Source organism: Rhinolophus hipposideros, assembly GCF_964194185.1.
Source record: "Rhinolophus hipposideros genome assembly, chromosome: 8".
NCBI classification, from domain to species: Eukaryota; Metazoa; Chordata; class Mammalia; order Chiroptera; family Rhinolophidae; genus Rhinolophus; species Rhinolophus hipposideros.
In genome coordinates, this window is record NC_138054.1 from 18931443 (window position 1) to 18958943 (window position 27501).

The 27501-nt window shown below is 39.3% G+C and overlaps 2 protein-coding genes across 13 annotated transcripts in view; one reads left to right on the plus strand and one right to left on the minus strand.

Annotated features, from left to right (window-relative positions):
- Positions 1 to 1060: 1060 nt before the first annotated feature.
- TPMT (thiopurine S-methyltransferase) lies at positions 1061 to 23896 on the minus strand. Of its 6 annotated transcripts, none has more exons than XM_081057325.1 (11): positions 23769 to 23896; positions 23212 to 23291; positions 21280 to 21463; positions 19972 to 20064; positions 16015 to 16147; positions 13146 to 13198; positions 12644 to 12718; positions 11401 to 11486; positions 10550 to 10702; positions 2893 to 2937; positions 1099 to 2096 (listed from the first exon to the last, which is right to left on the minus strand). In XM_081057325.1, exons 3-11 carry the CDS (start codon positions 21417 to 21419, stop codon positions 1984 to 1986), a joined length of 891 nt encoding a protein of 296 aa, XP_080913451.1. In that variant the 5' UTR covers positions 21420 to 21463; positions 23212 to 23291; positions 23769 to 23896; the 3' UTR covers positions 1099 to 1983. The 6 variants fall into 6 exon arrangements, with proteins under 6 accessions (XP_080913455.1, XP_080913454.1, XP_080913453.1 ...); XM_081057324.1 differs by having other exon boundaries at positions 23206 to 23291; XM_081057328.1 differs by lacking the exon at positions 10550 to 10702 and having other exon boundaries at positions 1098 to 2096.
- Positions 23897 to 24167: 271 nt separating this feature from the next.
- Positions 24168 to 27501, plus strand: part of KDM1B (lysine demethylase 1B) — a 46464-nt gene continuing 43130 nt past the window's right edge. For 2 of the 7 annotated variants that reach the window (XR_013993866.1, XM_081057569.1), the window contains exons 1-2: positions 24176 to 24332; positions 24639 to 24682. The gene's annotated coding sequence lies outside the window, so the exon portion shown is untranslated. Of the gene's footprint in view, positions 24333 to 24638; positions 24847 to 27501 lie in introns of all 7 variants that reach the window. The other 5 variants (XM_081057570.1, XM_081057568.1, XM_081057571.1 and 2 more) reach the window with 5 other exon arrangements.

The following is a 27501-nucleotide window of genomic DNA, read 5'->3' on the forward strand; positions in this document are numbered from 1 at the left end:
AAAATCTTTAAAGATTGTGCCACATATATACACACACATCTACATTGCACCCTCCTATTAAAATAAAACAATGACAGGTATGCACTAAAGTTGTGAATGGGAAAATTATTTGTACTAATTTATCTGTGGGTGCTAGTGCATTTCATGCCTGCTGTTTAGGCAGCACAAGGCATTTCATAAATCACTGTGCTCAGGGCCCAGAGGCTCAGGTAATCTATTGTTTAAATTTTAAAATTAAATAAAAGGCATTTTGGGGAAATTCTGAAAATAATTCAAGTGCTCTAAAACAATTTCTATGTATTCTATTTTCTATCTTGAGACTTTTTAAAACATCAGTATCCCTTCAATGAGGACACATAATACGTGAAAGATCAATTACATACAGATATCTCATTTGTATTATTTAAGGTTCTTTTGGTGCAAGTTATAGAAGCCAACTCTAGCCAGCGAAAGAGAACAGAGTTCTACTATCACAGGGACCCTGGGTGTTCTGTCCAGAGCACCTGGGCTTCAGGAAGGATGAAAATGGAAACCCAGAATGTACTCTCTCCAGTTCTCATCTCCGCTTATCTTTTTGGAGACAGCATTCTCTCTTTCTCAGCTCTGTATAGTACAATGCGGCTGCCTCACTGCTCCTGTGTTCACCTGTTTGTTTCACCCACTCTAAGTGGCTAACTTGCTTTCCCACATCAATTCTAAAAATCTGTGAAGAGAATCAGATTGGTCCAGCTCAGGTCAGCTGTCCCTTCTTGGACCATTCAAATGGCGACAAAAGTGGAGACAGGTAGTCATGGCTTCTGGAACCCCCACTATGGACTAGGGGCAGGTCTCAGGGAAATAAGAACCACTGAGAGCTGGGAGACACTCCAAATGAATAGCCTTATAAGTATATTAGAATAAGACCAGTGCCAGAAAGCTTCTAGGGCAGCCATTCCTAAATGGCGGCAGAAGAAGGAGGAAAGTCAACAATTCTGAACACAAAAGAAGTTTTCACAGTATTCTGCAGATGACATATTTCTAAGGAGAGCTTTCATCAATATTCAAGGGGTCTATAAACTTCCCCATTAACAACCTTTAATAGAGCACACACACACATACACCATTAAGTAACTTATCTTTTAATGATAAGCACATACCATCCTATTAACATGAGCCAAACAATCTATGTGATTTAGGTATTATTAGGCGGTGTGGTTGGAGAGAAATGTCTCATTTAACAAATGAGACATTTGTTATGAATTGATTGTTTCATAATGAACAGTCAGGAATCTAGCCCTAGGTACACTATATTTCATAAGACTTTTTTATTTAAACAACATTAAACTAAGAAGGAAAAAAACTGCCAAATTCAGAAAAAACTTTTTTTTAAAATTTATTTTTACAGTTTGAGAAAAACATTTTGTTGCATGTAGGTTTGTTTAATTAATTTTTAAATTTGTTTCTTGATTTTGTTACACATAAAATTACACAAGGAAATCATGTGAAAAGGAGTGCTAGGATTTGAGTATAATATGAAGATTTATAGGAAATATTGTACATGATTTCTTGGACCACTTTCTTTTACTTTGAACCTTGTTAAAATGTTACATCTCCTCAATGGTTCTAAATTTCATAAAGAATGCCAATTTTTCTGTTTATTATGTTTCTTTAAGTTATATACATTGCGCTTTTCTTTTATTTTTTTAATTATAGAAGTAATACGTGCTGACTGTAAAAAAATTCTTGCAATCTGTAAATAAAACACACAGCTATAATCTTGTACCCCCAACCATATTCTTTCCAAAGGTAGCTACCTTAACATTTTAGCATGTGATTTTATTTTCTAAAAAGTTATTGATATATGCATTTTTGAGCAAAGATGTACGATGTGATTTGTGAACAATTATTTTCAAAGATCATCCATTATATTTTCATGCCTTAGCATAATTTTCAATTGCTCAAAAGTTCAAAAACTTGAAGTTACTTGCTTTTTATTTGTCTCATTTACTTTTCTGTAAGTAGATATAATTTTTCAATAAGGCAGTCAATTCCCCAATGTTTATATCGTTCTTCAAAAATATCAACCTTCTCAAGACATTGGCTGTTGCATACTGAACCTGAAAGAAGAAGAAAGGGTAACAAGTTAAAACTTTATGAAGAATGTAATCAGGGGTTCTTCTAAAAACACATCAGGGGCTGGCTTGGTGGCTCAGGCGGTTGGAGCTCCATGCTCCTATAACTCCTAAGGCTGCAGGTTCGATTCCCACATGGGCCAGTGGGCTCTCAACCACAAGGTTGCCAGTTCGATTCTTCGAGTCCCGCAAGGGATGGTGGGCAGCACGCCCTTCAACTAGCAACGGCAACTGGACCTGGAGCTGAGCTGGGCCCTCCACAACTAAGACTGAAAGGACAACAACTTGAAGCTGAATGGCACCCTCCACAACTGCGATTGAGGGGACAACTTGGAAAAAAGTCCTGGAAGTACACACTGTTTCCCAATAAAGTCCTGTTCTCCTTCCCCAATAAATCTTTAAAAAAACAAACAAAAAAAACCCACATCAAATGATTTTAAAAACTGTGTATTGGAGATTTTTCTTTTTCTTTTAATTGGAAATGGGAAATACTAAGGCAAATTTTGTGAACTCTAAATTGTTATCAATTTAACTCCTAAGAGCCAAAATCAACATACTGTCTCTAGAAGAATTCAAATGTCTCCAACATAAGTATACCACTTAGTTAAAAAGGTATATTACAGACATCTTTCACTTTTCTAGGATAAGAGTCTTCAATAAAATGGTTTCTGACTTAAATTTTATGTACTTCTAGATAGCAATAGTTTGATAATAAGCTCAAAACAGTTAACAGCACACATCCATAACTCAAAACAGTTAACAGTACACATCCATAACTTACCAAATAATCTTTTAAGTTCAGCATCTGGAACATAAAATGGTGGGCCTAGGTAAAAGAGAAACACGGTAAAGAATAACTTCTATAGATCAAATTCGAAAGAGAAATAAATTCTCAGGGCCCACTTTTCAGTTTATTTCTAATCACTCCATATAATTACTCTACACACAACTTAATTATCCAAATAGATGAGGATGTGACATGTTCTTCTTTTGTACCATCTCCTACCAAAGACTGGATTACTGAGAAAATGGCAATGTTAGGTAAGATGGTAGCCAGCTACAGGACTTGGGAACACTGAAATCAGAATGGAGTTCATTAAGAAATTTTCTTGGGGTCTCTGTCATCTTCTGGGCTATTGATTTTCTACGACTCCCACACTCACCCATATTCTATACACCTATCCACTTTGCTGGGGGCCACTAACTTTAGAGGAAACTTAGCTTCTTCCCCTTTCTAGAGCTATCTTCTTGGGCTCTAGCCCCAAACAGAATTTGCTGTGTTTTCTTCCCACAGGCCCTGCCCTAGTTCAGGAATGAAAATTAAATCAGATTAGCAGAGCTGATGTCTATCTCCATTAATTTCATTTCCATCTGATTGTCCCAGACTTAATTACGGACACAAAGTCTCATCTTTTAATGAGTTTTTAAGATGATTTATTCAAACGGAAAAAAATATTAACATATGTAAATGTTTATAAAACACTGGCACTTTTTAAAAGGCTCGATTAAAAATCAAAAGGAATTTTTATAATTAAAAGTCTATGTTGGGGAGACCTGGAGCTGACGCTGGGACACCTGAATTAGCTTTAGCAAAAGAGATATGGAGGAGCTGTAGAACACTGAGGATGAATTCAGGAAGACCTGAGACCATGGAGAACTTGCCTGCTCTCTACACTATTTTCCAAGGAGAGGAATGGCGGCAGCAAAGCACACTTTCTGAGTTCTCCTCCGGATCTTATTACAAACGGGACATATAACCCATCAAACAACTCTTTGCTCATCACGCAGAACAGCTAAGAGACTCCTAAGAGACTCGTGGAAGGATTACTTGAAGGTGCGCAAATTGAGCGAGCAGGGGAAGAAGGAAGGGAGCAGAGTGGAAACGTGCGGTCCCGCGGTGGAATCGGCCGGCGGCAGCTGCAGCAGCTGAGGCGGTGGTGGTAACCCACAGCTCTAAAGACACAGGGGTCCCGAGGGCGGAACAGAGAATACAAAAGCCAGGAGGTGGGCTCTTTCCCTGCGTCCCACAACTGATCGCTCCCTCCAGGGGGGCAGCTTGGTGGGCCCTAGGGCGGACAAAGAACACAGACTCCATACCCGGGCCCCTTCCCCCGCTCCTCCAATCCTATCCCCGCCCTTCCAGAGACTTAAACTGGACCCTGAACTGAGGAATAGTGTCAGATTACAGAGGAGCCCTAGTGCTCAGTCTCTGGGAAGACTGGCGTGCAGCTCTGACCCAGGGAAGAGGCTGGGAAGAGTGTGATTTTGGCTGGGCTAGGAGAAGAGACTCCTCCAACCCCCAGCCACCACTTTTTCTTGCCTGCGGGAAGAGTGTGATGCGGCTGGGCTGGGAGAGAGAAGACCCCTCCATCCCCAGCCCCCACCCTTTCTGGCCTGCCTAGGGTGGGGCAACTGCAACTGCTGAGGCTTTCCCAGGGATCAACAGTAAGCAGCAGACTGAGCTCCTGGCTTTCAGCAGCTCAGAAATCTCCTGCCTGCTCCTCCCCCTACCACACACACGAAAGAAGTGCCCTATGACTCAGGAGAACTGGACACAGGGATGGTGTTGCTACTCTTAGTGTGCATATGTGCAGGCAAGGGCAGAAACTGTACTGACTTTGTAAAAACTATCATCCAGACCCCCCAGCCCCACGCATTTAAATCTATAGTCCAAAAGTCACCCTGGGCACCAGGTGACCGGTTCTGCCTGCACAATAGGCAGGGGACTCTCTGGTACAGCAGAGGACAACCTGGAGATTACTTGGTGGGCTTAAGCCAAGACTGGCGCTGCTTTTTGTTTTGCTTTGTTTTGTTTTGTCTTTATATCTTTGATATCTTTGCCTGTGTTGAGTGGGGGTTATCAGGTGTTTTTTCATGTGAATGTATTTGATTTTTTTCTTTGTTGTTGTTGTTGTTGTTGTGCTTGGTGATTTGCGAAATTGCCCTACCAGGGCCCAGCTTAAGAGGCACAAGATTCAACACACTCAGAGGCCAACTCCAGGCCAAACAAGAGTACTACTGTGTTTGATCTACAAGTCACACCCCCAGAGGGAATTCTCTGTAGGCACAAGAGCCCATAGAGGCCAAACCACATTTAAGTGGTCAACCCTTACACAGAAGAACACCCTGCGGTCGGCAGAGCCAAGTCTCACAACTAGTCAGCCTAGGAGTTAACCCCACCTACTCACAAGCAAAAAGCAATTAAAGATCTTCTTTAACAGGACAATATACACAACACAAGAGTCACCTTTGGAGCACACGCAGAGGAGAATGAAGTAGTGCAAGTCAAATATAAAGGACACATGCTACATAAGATAACCCAGCAAGAACTAAGAACTCTAGGGGATCTACCTAATACATTGAAGCAAACACAGAGAGTCAGCCAGAATGGTGAAAGAAAGAAACATGTCCCAAATAAAAGAACAGAAGAAACCTCTACAACAGGAACCAAATGAAGCAGAGATAACCAACCTATCAGAGACAGAGCTCAGAACACTGGTGATAAGAATGTTTAAGGAGCTTAGAGATGACATAAAGAAGGATGTAGAAATCATAACAACCAGTTAGAACTAAAGAACACAATTACCGAAATTAAGAACTCACTTGAAGGAATTACCAGCAGGTTAGATGAAGCAGAGTATCAAATCAGCGACTTAGAAGACAAGTTAGCAGAGATCACCCAAACAGAATAACAGAAAGAAAAAAGAATAAAAAACAATGAAGATGGTTTGAGAGACCTCTGGGATAACATCAAGCACAACAACATGCACATCATAGGAATACCAGAAGGTGAAGAGAGGAAGCAAGGGATTGAGAACATATCTGAAACAATAATCTCCGAAAACTTCCCTAACCTGATGAAGGAAACCAACATACAAGCCCAGGAAGTGCAGAGATTTCCAACCAGGATAAACCCAAACAGGTCCACACCAAGACACATTATAGTTAAAATGGCAAAGCTTAAAGACAAAGAGAGAATCCTAAAAGCAGCAAGAGAAAGACAGAGGGTTACATACAAGGAAACTCCCGTAAGAGTATCAAATGACTTTTCTACAGAAACATTGAAGGCTAGGAGGGAGTGGCAGGAGATACTCAAAGTGATGGAAAACAAGACCTATAACCTAGATTGCTTTATCCAGCAAAGCTATCATTTAAAGTTGATGGAGAGATAAAGAGCTTCCCAGAAAAGAATAAGCTAAAGGAATTTATTACCACCAAGCCAGCATTGCAAGAAATACTAAAAGGACTTCTATAAACAAAAGAAAGATGAAAACAATCTAACTACAAATTTAAAAATGGCAATAACTATGTAACTATCAATAATCACTTTAAACGTAAATGGATTAAATGCTTCAATCTAGAGACAGGGGGGCTGAGTGGATAAGAAAGCAAGACCCTTGTATATGCTGTATACAAGAGACTCACCTCAGATCAAAAGACACACACAGGCTGAAAGTGAAGGGTTGGAGTACGATATTTCATGCAAATGGAAATGAGAAAAAAGCTGGAGTTGCAATACTTATATCTGACAAAATAGACTTTAAAATGAAGAACATATTAAAAGATAATGATGGACATTATATAATAATAAAGGGATCGATCCGACAAGAGAACATAACCCTAGTAAACATCTATGCATACAACATAGGAACACCTAAATATATAAAACAGATATTGACTGACATAAAGACAGAGATCAACAGTAACGCTATCATAGTAGGGAACTTCAACACACCTCTGACAACAAGGGACAGGTCTTCCAGACAGAAAATCAATATGGAAACAACAGCCTTAAATGATACATTGGACCACTTGGATTTAATTGATATTTTCAGAGTATTTCACACGAATGCTGCAAAATACACGTTTTTCTCAAGCACACATGGAACATTTTCCAAGATAGACCATATGTTAGGCCACAAAACAAGTCTTGATAAATTTTAAAAAATTGAAATCATACCAGTTGTCTTCTCTGATCACAGTGCTATGAAATTAGAAATGAACTACAGGAAAAAATCTGGAAGACACACCAATTCATGGAGGCTGAATAACTTATTACTAAATAATGAATGGGTCAACCAGGAGATCAAGAAAGAAATCAAAAGATATCTCGAGACAAATGAAAATGAAAACATGGCGACCCAAAATCTATCAGATGCCGCGAAAGCAGTCCCAAGAGGGAAATTCATAGCATTGCAGGCCTACCTAAAGAAACAAAAAACATCACTAATCATCAGTTTATCTTCACACTTAAGAGATCTGGAAAAAGAACAGCAAAATAAGCCCAAAGGGAGTACAAGGAAGGAGATAATAAAGATCAGAGCGGAAATAAATGAAATAGAAACCAGAAAAACAAAAGATCAATGAATCCAAGAGTTGGTTCTTAGAGAAGATAAACAAAATTGACAAACCTTTAGCCATACTCATTAAAAAAAGAGAGAACCCAAATTAATAAAATCAGAAATGAAAGAGGAGAAGTGACAACAGACACTGCAGAGATACAAAAAATTTTAAGAAATTACTATGAGCAACTATATGTCAACAAATTTGACAATCTGGAAGAAATGGACAATTTTCTAGAGGCGCACAACCTTCTAAGGCTAACTCAAAAAGAAACATAAAACCTGAATAGACTGATTACCATCAGGGAAATTGAATCAGTAATCAACAATCTCCCAACAAACAAAAGCCCTGGACCAGATGGCTTTACAGGTGAATTTTACAAAACGTTCAAAAAAGAATTATCACCTATTCTCCTCAAGCTCTTCCAAAAAATCCAGAAGGAGGGAAGACTCCCAAACACGTTTTATGAAGCCACTATCACCCTGATCCCAAAATCAGACAAAAACACCACAAAAAAAGAAAACTACAGGCAGATATCTCTAATGAACATAGATGCAAAAATCCTCAACAAAATATTAGCGAACAGAATTCAGCAATACATTAAAAAGATCATACGCCATGATCTAGTGGGATTCATCCCTGGTATGCAGGGGTGGTTCAACATCTGCAAATCAATTAATGTGATACACCACATTAACAAAATGAAAAATAAAAATCACATGATCATATCAATAGATGCAGAAAAAGCATTTGATAAAATCCAGCAGCCATTTAAGACAAAAACCCAAAGAAGTGGGAATAGAGAGATCATATCTCACAATGAAGGCCATATATGACAAACCCACAGCTAACATCATACTCAATGTGGAAAAGCTAAAACCATTCCCCCTAAGATCAGGAACAAGGCAAGGTTGCCCACTATCTCCACTTCTATTCAACATAGGAAGTTCTAGCCACAGCAATCAGACAAGAAAAAGAAATAAAAGGCATCCAAATTGGTAAGGAGGAAGTAAAATTATCATTATATGCAGATGATATGATACTATATATAGAGAATCCTAAAGACTCCACCAAGAAACTATTAGAGCGGATAGATGAATTTAATAAAGTAGCAGGATACAAAATATTCAGAAATCAGTTGCATTTGTATATACCAATAATAAAATATCAGAAGGAGAAATTAAGAAAAACAATCCCATTTACAATTGCTCCAAAGACTATAAAATACCTGGGAATAAAATTAACCAAAGAACTAAAAGATCTGTACTCAGAAAATTATACAACACTGAAGAAAGAAATGAAAGAAGACATAAATAGATGGAAACACATATCATGTTCATGGATAGGAAGAATTAATATAGTTAAAATGTCCATACTGCCTAAGGCAATATACATATTCAACGCAATTCCTATCAAACTACCAGTGACGTTTTTCACAGAAATAGAACATACAATCCTAAAATTTATTTGGGACCATAAAAGACCCCGGATAGCCTCAGCAATCTTGAGAAATAAGAACAAAGTGGGAGGTATAACAATACCTGACATCAAATTATACTACAAGGCTACAGTAATCAAAACAGCATGGTACTGGCATAAAAACGGACACATAGATCAATGGAACAGAATAGAGAGTCCAGAAATATATCCATGCCTATATGGCCATTTAATCTACGACAATGGAGGTAAGAATGTACAATGGAGTAAAGACAGTCTATTTAATAAATGGTACTGGGAAACCTGGACAGACACATGCAAGAAGATGAAGCTGGACCACCTCCTTATACCATATACAAAAATAAATTCAAAATGGTTTAAAGACTTAAATGTAAGATCTGAAACCATAAAATACCTAAAAGAAAATATAGGAAGAAACTTCACAGACATTACCCGGAGCAAGATTTTATTGATATATCCCCTCGCGCGAGGGAAGTAAGAGAAAAAATAAACACGTGGGATGATATCAAACTAAAAAGTTTTTTCAAAGCAAAGGAAACCATCAATAAAACCAAAAGGGATCCTACTAAATGGGAAAAGATATTTGCCAATGATATATCTGATAAAGGGTTAATACCACAAATCTATAAAAAAACTCACTGAACTCAACTCCAAAGAAACAAACAACCCAATTAAAAAATGGGCAGAGGACATGAAGAGATATTTTTCTAAAAAGGACATACAGATGGCAAACAGACATATGAAGAAATGCTCAACCTCACTAACCATCAGAGAAATGCAAATAAATACCACAGTGAGATACCACCTTACCCCAGTCAAAATGGCTATCATCAATAAATCAACAAACAGTAAGTGCTGGCGCGGATGTGGAATAAAGGGAACGCTCGTGCACTGTTGGTGGGATTGCAGATTGGTGCAGCCACTATGGAAAACAGTATGGAGGTATCTCAAAAATCTGAAAATGGAACTACCCTATGATCTAGTAATTCCACTCCTAGGTATCTATCCGGAGAAACCCAAAACTCCAATTCAAAAATCTTTATGCACTCCTATGTTTATTGCAGCACTATACACAATAGCCAAGACATGGAAACAACCGAAATGCCCATCAGTAGATGACTGGATTAAGAAACTGTGGTACATTTATACAATGGAGTATTACGCAGCCATAAAGAAGAAAGAAATCTTACCATTTGCAACAACATGGATGGACCTAGAGAACATTATGTTAAGGAAATAAGTCAGACAGAGAAAGACAAGTACCATATGATTTCACTTACATGCGGAATCTAAAGAAGAGAATAAGTGAATGAACTAATCAGAAACAGTTTTGGAGACAAAGAGGAAAATCTGAGGGTTGTTAGATGGGTGGGGGGGTGGGATAAGGTGAGATGATTAGAAAACAGTCAGTAACCACAAGATGGCCACGGGGTTTTGAAAATTAATTTGGGGAACGTAATCAATAATGTTGTAAAGATTTTGTAGGGTATTTGATGGACAGGTCTCCCATTTGGGAGACCACCTCAGAGAAGATGTAGATGCCAGATCACTGCAATGTACACTTGAAGCTGAACAATAATGAATGCCAACTATAATTATATATATATATATGTATACATATGTATGTATATACTTACAAGAGGCGGAGTAGAGCATTGGGAATGGAGATAGTGGAAATGTGATGGCTCGGTGCGATGTCAGAGAGATAATGGATGGGGGGAGGGAGGTCCACAGTGTGAGGGATATAAATGATAAACGTCTAAGTATTACTTTGTTTTGTGCACCTGAAACTAATAAAAAAATATGTAAAAAAAAGATAGAAAAAAAAAGGTCTATGTATTTGGGTTTCAAATCTTTCTGAGACTGAAAGTTCAGCCACAACAAAGGTTAAGGTTTAATGTTCAAACACAGTAAAATGAGTCCAGAAGAAAACATCACTTTTACAAATGTAAAACAAAGGTAGTTATAAAAGAATACAATTGACAAATTGTAAAATTTCAGAAATTAAAAATACAGCAATAGTTCAGTGATTTTCCTGCACATCTCCCACCTCCCCATTGTCCACTTCTCACCCCATCCTCCAACGAGGGTGCGTTTGTGTGTATTCATAGGCATCCACCCAAATCATTCTCACCCCATAGATGACACATATATGCTCTACCCATAGCAGGGCAACCAAATTTTTCTTCTTCCTAATCCAGGGCTTGAGATTTCTCTTTTATCGTAGGGCCATCCATTTCTCCCTGTTTTATAGTTTGAGCTATGAATGATGAATAAAATGGGAATAGAATATAAGAAAAACATATTTGGACTGGGAAGGGAAAATAATGTTTATAGTTTCCATCAACCAAAAATAGACTTATCTTCATGTACCTATATGAGCAGAACACTTCCTGTGGGATAAATTAGGAGAAAATAATGCTATCAATGTCACAGAATTAAATCAGGAAATGAGGCAACTAGAAAAAGCAAAACAAAATGACTTTACCTGAATGTTTAGTTGGATCATAAGAAAGAACACACAAGAGGTACTGAAACCCTTTTCTCATTAGGGACAGCATTATATCTGCATAACTAAAAAGAGGAAAAAAACGCATGAAAAAGTATATGTTACATCTCTCGATATAGGCAAAGCCTGGAGGCGATGAGAGGCAGGGAGGGAAAGCAGCACTTACTTTCATCTACATTACTGACTTTAATTCTAACAATCCCGTGAAGCCGATTCTCATTCTAAAAGTCAGAAATACGTTCAGAAACTAATGTCACCTAAGCTGGAAAAGACTGAAGATGAGAGTCAGAATGAGGCCTGCTTCCAGAGCCTCTCAGACCAGAAGACTTCACAAAAAGATGAGCAGAGGCTCCTTCCAGCCTGAGGTACTCAGAGGCCTGTGCACTTTGAACACATACCTCCCCAAGGGCCACCGTGCTTCCCCGTGCTCTGGGGCAGTGGTTCCCAGGTTAGGCTGGTATGAAAGTCACCTGGGCACTTGCTGAAAGAAAAACTGCTTGAGCTCCTTCCCTACAGGCTGATTCAGTAAGTTTGCTGTGGGGCCTGGGATGCGGCAGGTGGCTGGGACCTCTCCAGCGGCATATGTAAGAGGGACAAGACAATCTCTTGCCTTTATTTCAGTTGGGGAGAGACAAAACTAAGGCAAAAATTCAAGGTACTGCATAAACCAAGTATGCAGTACCTACGCAAGTATGGCATAAACCATGACGTAGTAGGTGCTTTGGGGAGCAGGTGGCACCACTTCACGGCCACGTCTGATTGGTTCAGAGTGGGGACCTGAGCCTAATGGGCCCATCAGCAAACTGACCAGGAGCCAGGACTGGACTCGGTACAGAACGATGAGTTGCACCAGTCAAATGCCCAACAAATGTCACCTGGTGATACTATTGGAGGTAGTGATGGCAGGATTAGTAGAAATATTACAATTTTGCAGAGGAGTAAACTAAGACTTAGAGAAGATGAGAACCTTGATTAAAGTAACACAGCTTGGAAGTGACAGAAGTAGCCATACTTTGTACCCAGGTCCCTATGGCCAAATCCTATACTTTTTAGACAAAGATGTTGTTGGATTTAGGTCTTCTAACTCAAATAACATAAGGTACCTCAATTCCATAAAAAATATAGCTAATTTTCTGGAATCCAGAAAGAATACAGCATACTAAGTTAAGAAGGCTAAAAAACAAAGAAAGGCCAGCATAATTAAAGAAACCAAATTACTAACCGTTGACGGTCACATGGGTTAATAGCAACTAATGCTCCTCTATCCCAAATCATGTCAAATTTTCCAATATTTGCTCTATTAGGAACAAAAAGAAAAACATACAACATTTTATGTAAGAAAAATAAAATCTTTAACATGACGAACAGTGTTCCCCATGGCGCATGTGGCTCTTCACCAGGTATTACAGACCCAGATGTGAAGGTGACACCATCTTGCTCTCCTTTTTCCTTACCTGTCTAGGGTCATAATAATGTTTTCCATAGTTTGGAAGCTTTCCAAAGACAAAGATATTAGGGAAGCTAGGAAATGTTCAATGATTGCTGGTCTCCCTAATTTTTTGTCAGACACGTAGGCTGCAGTAAAAATAACTGCAGAACAGACTCAAATCTGTTGCTCGTGCTCGTGCAAGTGGGTGGGGGTGGTGAAAGACCCTGTCTCCATCCCCAGCAGGGTCAGCGAGCACTCAAGTTTTTCAATGTGAAGAGGTAGTATTCAGTCCTACCTGGGAAGATCAAAAAGGTTGCAACAGTACAATGAAATGTTCCCCGAAGAGCTCTGTAATGAAAGTGTCGAGAAAAAAAAAAATTCCACTTAATCAAGAGCTACCTGAGTAGTCAAGCAAAGGAAAAAGGGACAAAACAAAGGTGATGGAGAGCGAATGTGTAATTAAACATAAAGGATATAATTTTATTGTAAGTAACTTTTTAACTGAAAATAAAATTTTACTGAAAATAATTTTTTAATGGCACCATTTATTTTTTTCAAACCTGTTCTTTTGAATCAATTCCAACAGGAAAATCATACAGAGGTTAAGCTTGGAGAGGAGTTAGCTATTATTCATTTCAGAGCCTGCTGAATTTTAGCAATGTTTATTTTAGCAGAGTCCTAATTTTGACTCTGCTAAAGAGAAATACACAGGTCAATCAATGACTGAGACAAAGATCAGACATTCTAAGTTATTCATGAAATGTGCAGCTGGGCTGACTTCCCCTTTTCTGTCTTTCATTCATTTGGCTAATGAGCATTTAGTTCCTGAGCAGCTCATGGACAGGACTGTCCTGGTTCCAGACAGTGGATGTGAATTTGACAGTCTCTGAGCACAGTGGGAACAGCCTGGTGGAGCAGAGAGGCATGAGGACAGAGCAGCAATGCACTGTGGAATGGCCTGTACTATTCTGGTTGTGTGCCCAGGAACTACGGGAATTTAGAGGACAGAGCAGGGAACTGCCTGGGAGCGCCAGGAAAGGCCAAACACGAGGCAGCCTCTGAAAGGGTATTGATGCTATCTGCTAACATTACAGGGAGTGAGTGAGTGGGGAGTGAAGTCCACAGGGAGTAACGTGACACGGACTCTGTCATGTCCAGGGGATGTGACAAGTCTGGGGCATAAAGGTAGGAGGTGGGGATGGGAGGGGGAAGGATAATGGCAGCAAAGGTGCATCAGGAAGTGAAACTCCTAGATTTTATTCTGAAATGAGAGGCTTACAAATGGGGGGTGGGGGGGAGGAGGAGTCTTTGAAGACCAGTCTGGAATCACCTTGGTGGCAGCCCAGAGAGGCCTGGGCCTGAAGGCAGTGAGAACAGCCAGTAAATCTTAACTTTGGCTGCAGACTGGAATCACCGGGGAGCTTTAAATAGTACTGATGCCACTCCCACCCCTAGAGATTCTGATGTAACTGGGCTGAGGTGAGACCTTAGACTGGGAATTTTAAAAGATCCCCAGGTGATTTCAAATGTGCCACTAGGGCTGAGGACCACTGCTCCAAGGAGTCTGGAAGCAGGATTAGCCTGTTTGGACCGAATAATCTGCAATTCTTAGATAACCGAGAACGGAGTGGGAGGAACTGTAAAACAAAGTACTATCAAGCCTCCTAGTGACCTGAGCAATTAATTTTAGTATTTAGAAAAGCGAGCACTTTGCGAGAGACTGAATGGCCAGACCATGTATGACAAGAGGACTCAGACCCATAACCTCTGCAGCAACCAGCCTGGGAAGCCAAACCACAGCCTCTGTGGTCCATGGCCGCTGGTCTCCCTAATTTTACCCACCCCCTCCTACTCAAGCCCAACCAGAGAAAGACAAATACACTCCCAAAGTCATCAGAGAGGATGCTCCCTCTGGTCAGCCTCCCTCCAGCTTCCCCAGGCCAATAGCCCCCTCAGGGTATACCTGAAGCCTTTGTCTTTTTTACTACAAAGTTCTGCCACTTCCTGGCCTGCCTTTGAGCCTCTGTCCATCACAAGTGGCAGACCCAGTCTGAATATATAGCCTCTGCTTGTTGTCATTTGGGTGGTCTTTGTTTATTTCTACACAATTACCCCAAGCTGGTGAAGCAGTTCCCCCGGGTCATTCTGGCCATAGGATGACAACTCTCAAAGCTATCATTTCCAGCCCAAGTGCTGCCCTGTGCTTCAGAGACATTAAACCATTTGTCAGCTACACTTTGGTCATTCCACAGGTCTCTTGCACTCATCATCAAAACTCATTATCTCTGCTCTTCAACTTGCCTCTCCTTTATTCTCTGCTATCCAACCGGTCATCTGAGCTGGAAATGCGAACTCATTACCCCCTAGGTCCCGCAGTGAATCACTAAATCCACCCCGTTTGACATCTTAAATGTTGCTTTAACCTACCCATTTGTCTAAGCACCCCTATCAATCTCCTAGTTCAGGTCTCACAATCTCTTTCCTGGACCACTGCTCACAGCCTCCTACCTGGTCTGTCTGACAGGAGGCTCCTGCCCTTCAAATGTACTTCCTTTAGGGCCACAAGGGTCACTTGTCTCAAAAGAAAATCTGGCCATGTCATGCACCCACTTAAAACCTTGCAGTGCAGGCTGAAGTACCAGCTTCACAGGGCACCTAAGACCATGGACCTGACTCCCTGCCTTTCCCAGCCCCATTAGTCACCATGCTTCAGGAAGCTTCCTCCAGAGTGGGTCGGGTAACTTTCCTCTGTTCCCTTCATGCCCTGTGGCATTATACTGAGCTCTGTGTATGACAAACAGCAAACAGCTTTCCCTGCGTTTTTCTTCTCTCCTGAGCTAAGGGATTCTTTGGGGCAGGGACAGTGTTTTCTCCTTTTCAATGTCTCAGGCAGGGTGTGGTACAGGACAGGTTTTCAGAAATGCCTATTTATAAATTTAAAACAATCGCACCAACCCAAACCAAAAGCATGAGTACACCTCAGCTTTTATATATATTTGTCTACATCTAACTATCATTTATCTTTTTAAACCTTAGCTCCTTGCACTATGTAATACCTAGGTAAAATCTTATAAGCACTTGTATAATATCCTCACTTACCCATGCTGAGGAAAACCTTTTGGGGGTGGATACAGACATAATCACTTACCAAAAGCAAAACAAACCTTGAATACTTTGGCTCCAGGAATCTCCATGATTGGTTCTTCTGAATAAGAAAGATTCTGCTCTGTAAAAAATTCTCGGATCCCAAGTTCACTGATCTCCACACCAACTACATTGTGTCCTCGGTCTGCGAACCTGCATGAAACCATACATTTAAATTTTAATTTAAATTACAGTACTAAATAAAAGGATGCTTCAATAAGCATGTAATTTCCTTAATTTTAAGGGATGTATATGAATTCAGGTTCATAGGGTTTCTTAGAACATGGAGGTCCATAGAAAGTGAATCTCTAAATTCTCAAACCTTATGCTATATAGAATTCTGAAAAACTGATTTATATGAATTTAGGAATAAAATGGAAAAACTTGCAAAATAAGACCTTAAAAATGTTGATTTACTACAAATGGATTTGATTAGCAGAGCTGCTAATTTAAAAATATCCTATGGACTAGGAATGCTTTTCAATTTCTCTAATTCAGCTCCATCTAGCTCGGTCTATTAAAACTTTCAGTGATGAAGGAAATGCCTACATCTGTGCTACCCAATCCAGCAGCCACTAACCACATTGGCTATTGAGCACTTGAGATGTATAATAGCTATGTGTGATTTAGTTTAAATTTAAACAGCCACATGTGGCTAGTAGCTACTGCACTGGAGCACACAGCTCTAGAACACTAGCATTCGTTACTATAATAATCTTATAATTTCTACCCACTTACAATACACACTCTCCGGAAATATATTTAATTACCATATGCCAATAACTAGTATTTTCCTGGTGAGTATTATAGTTTCAGAATTCAGACTTAGGATCTTGGACTCCAGAGAAAACAATATCAGTGGCACAAACACTTAGGCACGGTATCAATTTTATTAAACACATACAGTTAGTTCTGCCTTAATGCAACATAGGGCTTCCTAAAAATCACTGCACTCTGCAAAAGTATGTGATAAAAATCACAAGGCTCATGGATGAGGGTTGAGGCACAACCTTAAAAACATTTTCACAATGGAACATTATTCAGCCATAAAAAAGAAAGAACTGTTGTCATTTGTGACAACATGGCTGAACCTTGAGGAGATCAGGCTAAGAGAAATAAGTCAGAGGAAAAAGACAAATACCCTATAATTTCACTTAGGTCGTATCTAAAAACAAACAAATAAACAAACAAACAAAAAATCTCATAGATACAGAGAACAGATTGATAGTTGTCAGAGGCTGGGGTTGGGCAAAACAGGTGAAGAGGATCAAAAAGTACAAACTTCCAGTTATAAAGTAAGTCGTGGGTATGTAATTTTCAGCATGGCGACTGTAGTTAATAATACTGTATCGCATATTTGAAAGTTGCTAAGAGAGTAGATCATAAAAGTTCTCATCACGAGAAAAAAATTTTTGTGACTATGTATTGTGACAGATGTTAACTTGATTTATTGTGGGTATTACTTTGCAAAATATACAAATATAAAATAATTATGTTGTACATCTGAAACTAGTATAATGTTGTATATCAATTATACTTTAATGTAAAAATGTTTAAACAAAAAGCTGTTACACATTTGCCATAACTAATCTCTGTGAATCAGGATTTTCTCAATAATATACAATTAAACTAAAGTTAGAAATAAACTGGATGAGTACTACATAAGGAAAAAATACTTCGTCAGTGCCACATTAAAAAAAGACAGGAACCTAACAGAAACTGTGGCACAGTTTTACACACGTTAAATGGTTACAAAATATATAAGTAATACAACCTGGCACTTTACCTTGAGAATGACCTGACATTTACCTGTAGAACTGGGCGTTGAAGGGCTGCAGCTTTTCGAATGAATGATGGACAAAGGATTATTGGGAATCAAATGGGGATTCCTAATTCTAGCTGTGGAGGGAGTGACTCACAGCACACAGGGTAAACTGAGGTATCTGGGAAAGGTTTGAGGTGTGTACATGTGTGCGTTCTGTCTATTCATACACAATTTAGTTCCACTAGGCACAGTCACCTGCTTTTACCTCATTTTTTTTGAGAATAAGCAAATGTGAAATTTATGTCAGGTTCAAATTATTCCCTAAATTATCAATGGAGTTAGAATGAAATTCGCATTTAGAGCAGAACTGACTGTACCTACTAACCACACAAGACTACACACTTTCAATGTGGTCAGAGCATGAACTGTTTATAGTTCTAAAATAAGCATATTAATAATGTCTTTCATATTTCCTAGGAAGTTTGTAAGTTAGCACACAGAGAATATTATTCTCCATACATTTTTGAAGTTACAAAATATAAACAAGAAAGTTATCTAAACCAGCTGCATGGATTTTTATTTTCATTTAACATACGGAAAAATCAAGCACAGCTGTACTATAGACTGGTACAGGCTGGATTATATTGGAATATATTACCCTTAAAAAAAATTAACAACAAAATAAAGAGGCAACCAACTGAATGGGAGAAGATTTTTGCAAACAACGCCTCCGATAAAGGGCTAATATCCAAAATATACAACTCAACAATAAAAAAACAATCGAATTAAAAAATGGGCAGAGGACCTGGAGAGACATTTCTCCAAAGACATACAAATGGCCAATAGACATATGAAAAAATGTTCAACATCACTAATCACCAGAGAAATGTAAATAAAAACCACAATGAGCTATCACCTCTCCCCAGTAAGGATGGCTATCATCAACAAGACAAATAATAACAAGTGTTGGAGAGGCTGTGGAGAAAAAGGAACCCTCATACTCTGTTGGTGGGAATGCGGATTGGTGCAGCCACTACGGAAGGCTGTGTGGAGGTTCATCAGAAAATTAATAGTAGAATTACCATGTGACCCAGCAATCCCTCTCCTGAGTATCTACCCAAAAAATCTGAAAACATTTATCCATAAAGATTTATGTGCTCCAATGTTCATTACAGTTTTATTTACGGTGGCCAAGACATGGAAACAACCAAAACATCCTTCAATAGATGAATGGATAAAGAAGTTGTGGTATAAATACACAATGGAATACTATTTGGTGGTAAGAAAAGATGAAATAGTACCATTTGTGACAACATGGATGGATCTTGAGAGTATAATGCTAAGCAAAATAAGTCAGACAGAAAAAGCAGAGAACCATATGATTGCACTGATATGTGGTATATAAAACCGAAAACAACAAAAGAACAAGACAAACAAATGAAGAAACAGAAACTCATAGACAAAGACAATAGTTTAGTGGTTACCAGAGGATAAGGGTGGAGGAGTGTGGTACATGAGAGTAAAGGGGATCCAATGTATGGTGATGAAAAGGGAACTGACTCTGGGTGGTGAACACACAATGTGATATATTACATATAGATGATGTAATACAGAATTATACTCCTGAAATCTGTGTAAGTTTACTAACAATTGTCACCCCAATAAACTTTAATTAAAAAAAAATTACCTAAGAAAATGTCTTAAACATTTTCTTTTAATGATTTTGGGTATCAGCTCATAGTTTATTCACATCTGATATACATAGAGACCTCAATATACAAATTAGCTATGTCAATGAAAAATCCTCTAATATAATAACTTTGATGCAATTATAATAGTTCAGTTCTGGTATTTTTATTACAACTGGCTTCAGACCACAAATATTTAACAATCACATTTAATTGGCTGTTTCATCATATACCTTTTCCTAATCTTGTCTCAAAACCTCCGCTAGAGTTAGATTGTCGTCACTTATGACATGGCAAAAAAAACAATCTGTTTATAAAATTAATGTTTTTCTTGCAGGTAGTTTCCAAAGTAATTTTTTCTTCTGATTAAGTGAGTTGGTTATGGCAAAGTCTAATAGTATAGTCTAAATGTTCTCACTTTCATGGCCACACTAGAATCTTAAGCCATAGCAGCTATTTCACAAATGCTCTCAGTTACAAGTATTTATCGTCAAGAAAGTGTGTTAATGCTTATCTGCTCATACCATTTCATCTCAACTGCTTTTCCACAAAGAGGAAAAAATACCCTCAATCCACTCTTGCCTTTAAGGAAAGCATCCAAATGCTTCTTTAATAGCCTGGGGAGAAAAACAAAAATTTTTTTGTCTTAATTAGTGCAATGTACAGAGGAAAGGATGACAATTGTATGACTCTAAGTACTTTTCATGAATTAACTCCTTTACTGTTCCTAACAAGTTTACAAAGTTGATGGATAACATTCATTATTATAATCTCCAGTTTACATATGAAGGTTAAGTAACTTGCTCAGTCATACAGCTAGTGAATTGTTAATTTGACTTAAATCTGGGGCTTTCCTGATTAGTAATTTAAAATGAAAAATATTTTTCCTGGTTGATATGTTTTGAAAAATCTTTATTAATCTCCCAAATATGAGAGACAGAAAGAGAGAGAGAGAGAGAGAGAGAGAGAGAGAGAGAGAGAGAGAGAGAGAGAGAGGTGGATGTGGGGGACGCTCTGGGTGCACTGAGCTTTTCAACATTGTTTATGGTAAGCTCTCTAAGTGTGTACTCGGGTCTCAGAAGTAGCTCTGAAAAGTTGTAGTTATTCTTGTAGTTAATTCCTCTGTAGAGATGTGGCTCTTTTAGGGCCATTCACATGACAAAGATAACCCATACAAAGGTTCTGGGATGTTGCTCCATCTATCAGTTGGTGTGCAAATGCAATAATAGTAATAGTGTCCCAGGAGAAGGCAAGGGTGGCTGCCTGGAACCAGAAACGTCTGACAAGACCATGTTACTCAGCACTGGCCCATGATTTATTGCCGCTGCTTTGAAGCCTACTACTACTACTAACATGTGGTTCAACATTCTAGCTTACTTATTAATTCCTCTCTACTTCTCTTTTTCTACCAGATAGATAACACTTTAACTATTGAATTCATGCTATTGGAAAGCAAAGTCAGGACAACACCACTTTTCAGTATAATGAGATATAAGTATAAATGTTGCTTGAGCATCTGCTGTTATGAACAAATATGCATGCCAATACATAGATGCTATAGGGGGCTTTTTAAAAAGCCGCATTTCATAAATCTAAGATGCCTTCAATTGTAAGTCACACTGTTATTTATACTCCATGAGAAGAGATAACATTGCAATTCACCTATGATGTGCCACAGATGCACTGTGCTTTCAGAGATGCTAAAATGTGAAAAACTAAAAATGTACATCTTAAAATCAGTTAAATAATGTGTACCTATATTAATATTATTATTATTTCCAAAGTCAGTTTCCGATAGAGCATTTCTCTGTTATATACCAAACATTTCTTACTCATGTCCCTGTTCCTTATGAAATCCAATTTGGTGGTCCACCCACTTCTCTTGCCATTCTTCTAGAGTTAGGACTTGGTTTTTCTGTACATCTGTATCAGGGTACTCTTTCATATCAAGTAAAGTTCCTGTATCATCCATAGCTTCGCGGACACCTTTGTCTCACAATCAGATGTCTCCAATGCCTAAATGAAAAATATTTGCAAAATTGACATTTAAGGACATTGCAATTCCATTGAGCAATGAAATAAAAACCATTATCCTCAGCAGTATGGCTTTCTTTTGGTTTGGTTTAGACATTTTATTTATCCTCGCAATTTCATGTAAGTTTATTTCTTTAGCACCAATTATTTGATATTCATTCAATTTCAAAATAATTCATCTGTCCCATTGACATTTTTAAAAATTAATTTCAGGTGAACAAAACAATGTAATAGTTAGACATTTACACCCCTCACAAAGGGATAACCTCTCTCCCCCAAACTACTATCCTTCACAAAGAAATAGCAATATGGCTTTTTAAAAATATTTCAACATCCAAGGAAAAGCCATACGAAAAATTACTTTTCAGTGAGTCTGATGGTACAGGCATACCTCATGTTACACATTAGGAAAAATCTTTAAATAAACTGAATTACATCTAACACTAGAGTAAAAGGGTTTGATTTAAGTTTGAAAAAAAAGAAAGGAGCAAAAACTAAACAGGCATTCCATACTTTATAACTTTTGCAAGCTTATTTTTCTAGCATCACAGTTACTCTTTAATTTCAAAAATTTCTTTTAATGTTTAATTTTTTATTAATGCTGTAATGTACACAACTTAAAGAGTTCAACAGAGTTAAGAAAATAACAATCTCCATTCCCAATTAAAAAGGCAACCATCTTTAATTCTTTTTAGCTAAGTCTTAAAATCTAACTCTATCTCAAAATAACAAGCTTATTTTGTATCTTCTTGATTTTTCATGTCTAGGTAGCGTCTAGTGAAGATAAGCATTTAGCTGTCTTTCCACCTCCCAACACACACACACACACACACACACACACACACACACACACACCCTTCTCATTTTTCCCATCCTTTCAACAGAGACATAGCAGATTTTTTATTAAAATGTGGAGCACACACATTGTGACTCAATAAATACCAGTACTATTCACAGCTAAGGCAAGTAGAAGTCTATGATTACTTTTCCTTTGCCATATAACATTTTTATTCTGTAGTTAATAACTGTCTTGCTTTTTCATTTATAAAATTTGGATTATACAAGCATGCTATTATTTGTGGGTCCGATTTAATGATTTATTCATGAGATAAATCATGAGAACAGCAAACATTGCATAAAAGCAGGTATTTCAGGAAAAGTTCCCCTTTTTGCAAAATTTGGCTTCAATGTGCTTAGGATTTAAGGAGAAGGCACATCCCTTGGAATATATATATAAATATATATATAAATATATATAGAATATATATTCACTTCTCAGCAAACATTTCTTAACAAATGACTTTTGCAAGACCCTGATTATGTCAGGAGGATACTCAGTTTTCTGAGAGGTTGGGGTGGGGGAGTACCTGATTATATTGGGTACAGAAAAGCAAAAGAGAGTTGCTGTTTTCCCATCTCCATTTTGAGCCAGAAATTTTGGAACCTAGGCTTGAGCCTTCTTCATAAAGCAGTTCTCTACTTAAAACAAAGGGGAAGCATAATTTTATCATAGAGGCAGGGCAACCTGGAATTGTACAACTCTATCCCTCTCACACAAACAGGAAATATAACTTAACATCATGAATATAATCATTTCTTAGATGTTCTAATAGTTTTTTAACCTGTTCATGACATTTTCTGGAGAAATAAAAGTTTCTTTCTATAACAAAACAGAAGTGCAAATTATAAGAATCAGTAAAGGTAAGTTTCATTATCATTCCTACCCGTACAGGGAAATAGAAGATGGGCTACTAGTTTGATCGCTCAAGTCCTCGGTGGGTGGACCCCCAAGTATGGTTTCCTCTCTTACCTTTACAAAAAAAAAACACAACAAAAGCATGTTTCTGCTTTAGATTTATTTTTAAACTTTGCTAAATTGAAGACTAACTTCCCTAAAGTGCACAAATTTAAGAGTCTGGCTCTGAATTTTTTCATACACATACACCTGTGTAACCACCATGGAGCAACACACGGAATATTTACAGCACCCCAGTTTCCTCCTCCCTCGGCCCCCGCCGGCCCCAGTGCATCATTCACTATTCTGGCAAGTACTTCTCTTTTCTTAAAAATCAATAATACACAACAATGCTTTGGTTTCACTTCAAATCATGGAATAACGAGGTCGTTATTCCCAATCCCCACTCCGCTCCCTGAACCCCAATTTAGGGCGTCGATTGCTGGTCTGTCCATGTTGTTAGGGTGCCTCATTCCGTCATCCTACCACAGGCTCATCTAGCAAATTGTTCCATTTCTCTCCCTCACCCTCTCTGCGCCCGGGAGAGCTTACCTCGTGCACCGCGGGACTTCTACAGCTGGCTCTGCGCCGCCGCGGCCGAGGACTAAGGGGACTGTACACCCAGGCCAGCTCCCCGCGCCCCGCCTCAGACCCCGCCCCGGCCCGCCCCCTCACCCGCGTCCAGACCCCGCCCCGGCACGCCCCCTCACCCGCGCCCCGGCACGCCCCCTCACCCACGTCCAGACCCCGCCCCGGCACGCCCCCTCACCAGCGCCCCGGCACGCCCCCTCACCCGCGTTCAGACCCCGCCCCCTCCCCGCGCCGCGACCCCTCCCCCTTCCTGGGCGCTCCGATTGCGCAGCGGCGGAAATGGCCAAGGCGGGGCGAGCGCCTCGGCGAAGGGGAAGGCGGAGACCCTACTCCTCCCTGCTCCCGCCGGCTCCTCCCACCACGGGTCACGCCGTCACAGGGGCGGAAGCGGCGGCGGCGGCGGCGGCGGCCGAGCCAGGGCTGCGGCTCGCGGCGCGGATCTTGCACTCCTGTGCGCGCGGCGCGCGGCTCCAGAGAGGTGCCCGCAGCCTGGGGCTGCGAGCATCGTCTCGCAAACGCTCGGAGGTGGTGTGCACGCGGTTCCCGGGGCGGGCGTGGGGGCGGCCTCGGATTTCGGGTGACAGCTCTGCACAAAGCAGCTTGGCTGGGGTGCTAGTCCTCCTTCCCCGGTGCAGCGCCCCTCGCCGGGTGGGAGGTGGACGCATTCCTAGCGACAGATACCTCCCTCCCCCAATTTGAAGCGGGGTCGGGTCCCTGTCTAAGGAAGAGGAATTCCCAGGCTGGGGTGTTGCGGCGACGGGGTACCCCGATGCGTCGCGGTGTTGCGGGTCTCGCCTAACCCTCTGCAATCAATGTTCCCTTTCTGTCCAGCGGTGCCTTCTCCCCGCGACTCCTTGTACCTCTTCGGCACTCAGGTGAGCCCCGGAGGCTGTTGATTCTTCGACTTCGGAGAGCGACCGAGAAAGCTTTTCCGAAAGCGAGGCGGCTGCAGCTGGCACAGGGAGTCCCCTCCTGGGGACTGTTAGAACCGCGTCACCTGGGGAGCGTGTGCTACGTGGGAAAAAACCCATAGTGCGGAGTAAGAACTCCCTCGTTTGTTCTTCCCAGCCGAGAGTGTGGCGGCGAGGAGCCCCACAGCCTTGCAGGTGTGGTAGTAACGCTCCATGGGCACGGCCGCCACCACGCGCGGAGATACGATCGGCATTGCCGGGTTGCCGGGGTAATCCCTCCGGGACCGGGAACCCAGAGGGGGCGGCCCGATTATGGTAGCTGTTAGTCAACAGACTGGCAGCTGGCAGGTGGCAGGTGAAACAGGAAGGAAGTGGCGGGCCCAGCTGTAGAAAGTTGGGGTTCAGTGATATGTAAACTAGACAGAGGCCCAGACTTCCCTTGGGTGAGCGTGCAGGACTCCATAAGACCAGTCCGTGTGGGTGGCTCTAATCACGCCACATCCACACACCAACTCAAGGCTTCTGCGTTTTGTTTGGATGGTTGTGAGAATCATCTGTTTAAGTGGAATAAAGGCGAGTGAGAAGGAAGGTTTGTTTCTTCAGGAGGCACATAAGAAAATGACTATCAATAATTAATCGTCTTCCAGGCAGGGAAAATAATCAACAAAGCATTCAAGCAGTTGAATTGGATCTATATTTTGGAAAATTTGATTAGTATGGGTGCAGTAAGGTGCTAGTCCTATCTTATTTTAAGTGCCCCAGAGGGAAATTCCTGTTTCTGTCGTTTGAAGAAGTTTCTAGTAGTTTATCCTGTTTTTAGAAATTATGCTGATGCCACTATAAATTTTTATTCCAACCTGGAGTCAATTTTGATTTATATTTTTATGAATAGTGTGTTTTTTTAAAAAACAATCTTTTTGATTAAGCTACTTCAGAAAAAATTCTGGAAATTATTAAAATAGAAATCTAGGCATTGATATATCCATTTATATATTTACCCCCCCCAAAACCACTTTTTTCTTTGTTTTGTGACATTAAAACAAAATCAAAGATATGAATTTTAAATTAGGAAGAAATATGCTTATAAAGTTATTAATTTGAAAAACTAGGTTGAAAAGTACCTTGAGTATACTAATTTGTTTTAATGTCACTTTTGATCAGTATACCTAAGATTATATTTAAAAACACAAAACCTATAGTACTTCCAACTTAAAGTTTTATCCCTCCGTTTTAAGCCCCAAGAATTCAGCAACAGTGAAAATACAGAAATTACAGCAAGTGTCAAGGAAATACAGAAATTACAGCAAGTGTCAAAAAAGGATGAGAGTACTTAATTGTATAATTAAAAGTGAAAATGTACTACCCTAAAAATCTTCAATTATGTTTTTCCCAGACAACAGATTTAATAATGGTTTTTATAGCTAATGTTTTCATTTCCTCTTAACCATTTCTTGATTTATATCATTTTTTATTGCAATTACATACATATTTTCTAGTATACAGTTGGACTTATATTAGTTTGATGAAATTTCTGTAAATTATGCTTTGTCTTGGGAATGCTTGCATTCCTACGTGATAGTCAAATGTTGCATGGACCTAGGCTGATTATATTTAGGTTCCTAAATCCCACATTAGACTCAAATATTTTTGCTGCAGTACTTACATATATTGCACATTTACAAATACTATTTTTATATATGCCTTACTTGTGGTTCATTTTATGAATAATGTGGGATATATGTTATATATATATATATATATGAGTTTTAAATTAGACAGTGGTTTGAAAATATAAAGGTGATCCAGAAAACCTTTGAGTTTAAAAATTATAGGGAGGCCGTAGCACTTTTAACATTATTAGTGTTTTATTCAGCAGTAGCCAAAGTGCTGTAGAACTAAATGGCAACTTATTTAATGCTTAAAGAACTATAATGCATTTCTGAATATGTATAGAGTTTATGTGTTCACACCTAAGAGAAAGTGAAGAGTGAGTTAAAGGAAACTCATCCATAACATTGGTATCAAGATTGCTCAAAGTCGATGTAGCTGGCAGACTGAAAGTTTTCACACATGATGTTAATAATCCATGAGAAAAGCTCTTACGAGTATTAGTAGAACTCACAGATGGGAAACAATAGGATTACAAGCCACTCAAAGATTTTTCTCCAAGATTTAAGATTACATATAGGCATACCTCATTTTGTTGGGCTTCATTTTGTTATACTGCACAGGTGTTTTTTGTTTTGTTTTGTTTTTGCCAATTGAAGGCAAGACCCTCACCAGAAAAAAATTGCAACTCACTATATTGCCATACTTGCTTCATTATGGTGGTCTGAAATGGAACCCTCAATATCTCTGAGGTATGCCAGTATGTGGAATTTGTATTTTATGATAACACTTGTCCACTTTCAAATTCCTTATCCATAGGTACATCCTATTTATTTTTCATGCTATTTTGCATGAGTATATATGTGTTTAGTAAATACAGTGGATTTAGGAAGATGTGTGATAATTGTAGAATTCATATATTGAGTAATTCTGCTAAGTAAGCGTTTTTATTCCCTAACTTAAGTGAAAAACAATACTAATTTGATAACTCAGCCTTTCATGATTCCTGTGCATTATTTTATTTTTTTGTGTAGACTTTTGGTTCTTACTGTTTGTTTAACCATGCTGTTGTTAGACTAGTTTGAGAACTCATAAAATTTTTCCAGGAGAAGATACAATAACTAACTAACCCAGATTCCTCTATTTAGTAGTGACTAGATAGTGTGATTGAGATT